At 35.0% G+C, this 4,929-nt stretch overlaps 2 protein-coding genes across 2 annotated transcripts; one reads left to right on the top strand and one right to left on the bottom strand.

The window, feature by feature from the left end:
* Nucleotides 1-577: 577 nt before the first annotated feature.
* Nucleotides 578-2,185, bottom strand: LOC145577386 (uncharacterized). Its single transcript, XM_081634802.1, has 2 exons — nt 2,170-2,185; nt 578-1,017 (listed from the first exon to the last, which is right to left on the bottom strand). Exons 1-2 carry the CDS (start codon nt 2,183-2,185, stop codon nt 578-580), a joined length of 456 nt encoding a protein of 151 aa, XP_081490928.1.
* A 2,198-nt stretch (nt 2,186-4,383) lies between these two features.
* Nucleotides 4,384-4,929, top strand: LOC145577376 (uncharacterized). Its single transcript, XM_081634791.1, has one exon. The coding sequence runs from the start codon at nt 4,384-4,386 to the stop codon at nt 4,927-4,929; it is 546 nt and encodes a 181-aa protein (XP_081490917.1).

The following is a 4,929-nucleotide window of genomic DNA, read 5'->3' as shown; positions in this document are numbered from 1 at the left end:
TATCTCGTTCTTCTGCTGAAGCTGAGTATCGTGCTATGGCCGTTACAACTTGTGAATTAAAGTGGTTGAAATCTTTGTTGTCATCTCTTGGTATTTTGCATCCCAAGCCTATGAAGTTGTATTGTGACAGTCAATCTGCTCTCCATATTGCTAAAAATCCCGTTTTTCATGATCGTACTAAACATATAGAGGCAGATTGTCACTTTGTTCGTGATGAGTTGGTAAATGGTAATCTAGCTACTGCGTATGTTCCCACAGGTCATCAGTTAGCAGATATTTTGACGAAGGCACTTGGGAAGCGACAATTTGGTTTTCTTCTAAACAAGTTGGGCATTCGTGATTTACATGCTCCAACTTGAGGGGGAGTGTTAGGATATAATTATGATAAGTAAGATATATTTTGTGAATATATTTGTATATATCTTGTTAGGAGTTTTTGGCATGTTAGGTTAATGTTGTAAACCTATATATACGTGTTTAATGTTAAAGGCTCATTAAGCCGTTTTTCTCCTAAACTTATTGTGAGTTTAACACATTTTTTTTTTTTTTTTTTTTTTGAGGAAAGCCTCAAAAGGCATCAATTATCATTAATAGAGAGGTCAATCTTTAACAAAGACACAATACTAGAAGGGAAAATAGAATTCCAAACTCTCCTACCCGGCTCCCACGGCAAGCAATGTGCAAGCTCGTGTACCACTTTATTACCCTCCCTACGAATGAACTTCCAAACTATACGATCAAAAGAACCACAGATGTGATATATATCATCAAGAATTAGGTGAAAGCTACTCCCACCCCTTTCCTTTGATCGAATTGCGTCCACCAAGGCCAGGCAATCGCCCTCAACTTCAATTGTGCGATACCCATAGTCAGCAGCGAGTTGGAGTCCAAACAGAACTGCTTTGGCCTCTGCAACGCGAGCTTCCCATCGATCCTCCACCATCCACGCCCCTGCAAGCACAGCACGCCCATCACTGTCTCTCAGAACAGCTCCTGCAGACGAACCCAGACCCTCCACTGTGCCCCCATCCACGTTCAGCTTAAAGGAGCCCACAGCAGGCGGCTTCCATTTTTGTAATTTATTTTAGTTGTAATTTGTATTATATAACCCTTATCTGAACTCATTGCACCTTATTAAAATTTATTTTAGTTGTAATTTGTATTATATGAACTCATTACACCTTATCCACGTTCAGCTTAAAGGAGCCCACTGATTTTCACTTATCTGAACTCATTACACCTTATTAAAATTAATTTTAGTTGTAATTTGTATTACTACCTCCGTTACATATTATTTGCAACGATTAGACATTTTTCCTCTTTACTTTATGTCTAATCGTTGCAAATAATATGTAACCGAGGTAGTATATAACCCTTATCGAAACTTTTTTTTTTTTTTTATCTGAACTTAACTGAACTCATTACACCTGAAATAAGTGAAATTTTTTGTTGTACTCATAGATGTTGTTTGTGTAACAATTTATTAATCATAATTTTCCTTTTTTCTTAAATAAAAAATATACTTGTATTACATACAAAGTGGTGAATACTACATATTATTATTGCATACAAAGTCGTACATACTACATACTTGGATACCAAGTAATGAGGTATGAATTTGGATATATAGTTTGATTAATTAAATTGTTGTCCTTCTTTATAACAATTTGTAATGTAATTATAATGGCTAATTGCTCTTAAACTATATTGATAATAGTTTTGGTCAAACGCCAACCCTTAAAAGAATCTAAAACTTTAGCTATACAAGCCCCGTTGATAAAATAAAATGATATAGTATTCTAAACCAATTTTATTACAAGTAGATTATCACAAAAAGAATCAATATAATAATCATTCTAATCATTGAATTAGTCTTTAATCAAATTGACTACAATACGAAGTACCTAAAACCAAGTGTAATTAAGAGCTTAACACCAATGATTATCAAGTTTGTCATCCAGTAAATGCAACGCTGGCATATGCTTTGTTTATAATTTGAGACTTTTGAGTTGTGTGGATATATATTGCATAATAATTTAAGTACAATAATTTTATTGCTATCATATTATTAAAATAAAATATCTTTGCTTTTTTTTTTTTTTTTTTTTTTTGACAAGGAAATATTCTTGCTTTGTTATTCAAATATACTCTTCAGATATACTCATATACCTTGATACCTTCCCATAGTCCCCCACAATTAACATCAGGTTATTTTGGTCTCTCTCGCAATTGATAACGCCTAAGCGTAGGTCCACTGTTTAACTTAAAAGATGCGTAGACTAGAGGATTTTTTTGACGTACTTGCCAATACAATAAAAAATTAAGTAAATGATTTGGGTCATTTAGGTCCTGTTTGGTTTGATGTAAAAGGTTTTCGTGGAAAATGAATTTTTCATTTTTTTTTTCTCATTTTCCTTTGTTTGACTTGTTATGGGGTGGAAAACAATTTTTCCAAGGGTGGAAAATTTCATCCTTAATGATGGAAACCATTTTCCTTCCCAAAACAAGGGAAGCCACATTTTCCTCTCTCTTCCTTACCTCCTTTTTTTTTTTTACTTCCCTCTCATTCATCCTTACATTTTCACTCTTATTTTTTATTTTTCTTGGACTTTTCTTGTATGCAACCAAACAAAGGAAAACTAATTTGTAATTGTGTTTTTCCTTGAAAATATGTTTTTCATGAAAACTAATTTTCCATTGAAAATGTTTTACATTAAACCAAACGGGGCCTTAGATAAGAGTACACTATTCTAATTTTATTTTTGATTCACTTGTCACAGCTTGTCTTAAATAAATGAAAAGCAATTCATTATGAGAGATGAAACGATCGAGCATGCTTGTATATGAGTATATGACTATTTAAAATTTTAAATTAGTCATGAAATTTGCTGCTTGATTAACTTCTTTAAAATAATGAGAAATAGAACAAGCTTCTAATCGAAGAAGATGTTACTTTGTAATATCGTCTCTTTATAAAATTGATGATGTAAAGACTAATTTTTTCTATATTAATGAGTAATGACAAAGAGATTTGAAGGCACAAATCTCTTGTGAGCTACTGCCTACTAATTCAACAAATTAAATTTGAACCAAACGGACATAGAGATCTTGCATAGTCTTATAAAAAAAATATATCCCAAATTCCTAATGTGTAGTTACCATTTGAATGAAAGGAAAGTTTGTGGAGTGAAGGATTCGATGGGTTTACATCTTGTGCTTTATGGCCATCGTACTCAAATCTAAACCAAACTTAATTGCCACTTCTGGCTAGCCTCAACACATGACAAACAATGCTATCTTGAAACTATAAGTGAGATATTTACTTGATGACAAACTAGTAAAAGTGTAAAACACATTGTTAAAATATAGCTTATCCATATGCTGATATGCTTAACTTATAACGTAAATAAGGGTCTATTCTAATGAAGTGAACTGAACTGTTTATGAGAGAAGGAAATTAGGAGTTGAACGGAACTGAACCGAATTAAACTGAAGTGAAATTAAGATAAAGAGACCAGACTCTAAGATAGGTATAATAGTCCTATACTGCTATGTATATACTATGGATTTTTATTTTTATTTCTTTTTTTGACGGAGTATATACCCCGTATTTCACTTTTAAGTGCTCACTTGTATTACGTACTTGTATTTTAAACAGATTAAAAAAATAAGTACAAATTAGAACAATAAAATTTTAAACATAATTTATTATTTTAGTACGATTATTTTAGTTAATTATTCTTAATTTCATATTTTATTTATTTATTTATTTATTTATTTATTTTTTGGAAACTACATGTTAATATGTTACAATCTCACTTTATATATCTTTTTAATCGAATCAATTCATATAAGATTACTTAGCAGAAAAAAGAAATTCAATTTAAATCAAATAAGTAAATAGTAAGTGAACTAAACCGACTTGAAGTTGACTACCGTAATCGTGTGAGCATTGTGGTTTGTGAAGTTTAATAATCCAACCCAATAAAAACGACTTTACTTTGTTTTTTTTATTCTTCTATTTAATCCAACCCCAAAAAAAAGACTTCACCTTTTTTTTTTTCCTTCTATTTAATTTAACCCAAAAAAACGACTTCACCTGTTTTTTTTCCTTCTACTATTTTTTTAATTTAAAATCTTTCAATTAGTTTCAAGGAGTCTTTCAAGAGTGAGTTCCATCCTTGTTTAACCCCCCCCCCCCCCCCCCCCCCCCAAAAAAAAGGTAACCGGTAACTGCCGGTAATCCGGTACATTCTTTCCCGTTACAAGTTACAACCACCCTCAAAGTTATCTCTCTCCTCACACAATCTCCCTCATTAAACCCCCTTTCACCCCTTCACTCTCTCTCCTCTACTCTCCACCACAAAACCCCCAATTCCAATAATGTCAATCGAAGAGAGAGTAATCATCGACGACGACTCCCCTTCCACCACCTTCAACCACCACCAACGCCACCGCTGCTGCTTCCAACTCCCCTGCTTCGGCTCCTCCCCTTCTCCTTCCTCCACCACTCCCCGCCACGTCACCCTCGGCGCTAACCCTTCCTCCGACCCCACCTCCTCCTTCTGGGACCGCTTCCGCACCTCCGACAACCAATCCCGCTGGTGGTCCCGCCCTCTCACCGCCCTCAAGAAGATTCGAGAATGGTCCGAGATTGTCGCCGGTCCTAAGTGGAAAACCTTCATTCGCCGCATTAATCGCCGCCGTCCTAACCACCGTCACCACCACCATAACCAGCAGTCCCCCGGGAAGTTTCAGTATGACCCCTTGAGTTACGCGCTTAACTTCGATGAAGGGCAGAATGGTCATTTCGATGAGGATTTCGCTGGTAACTACCCTGATTTCTCATCCCGATTCGCCGCGTCTTCTGCTTCTGTTACTCCTCTCAAATCTCCGGTGGAGTTCGGTAACGGCGCCGCGGCTTGCTGA

Source organism: Chenopodium album, chromosome 2 (assembly GCF_948465745.1).
Source record: "Chenopodium album chromosome 2, dcCheAlbu1.1, whole genome shotgun sequence".
NCBI classification, from domain to species: domain Eukaryota; kingdom Viridiplantae; phylum Streptophyta; class Magnoliopsida; order Caryophyllales; family Amaranthaceae; genus Chenopodium; species Chenopodium album.
The sequence above is the reverse complement of the archived record's forward strand: the minus strand, read 5'-3'. Positions and strand labels throughout refer to the sequence as shown.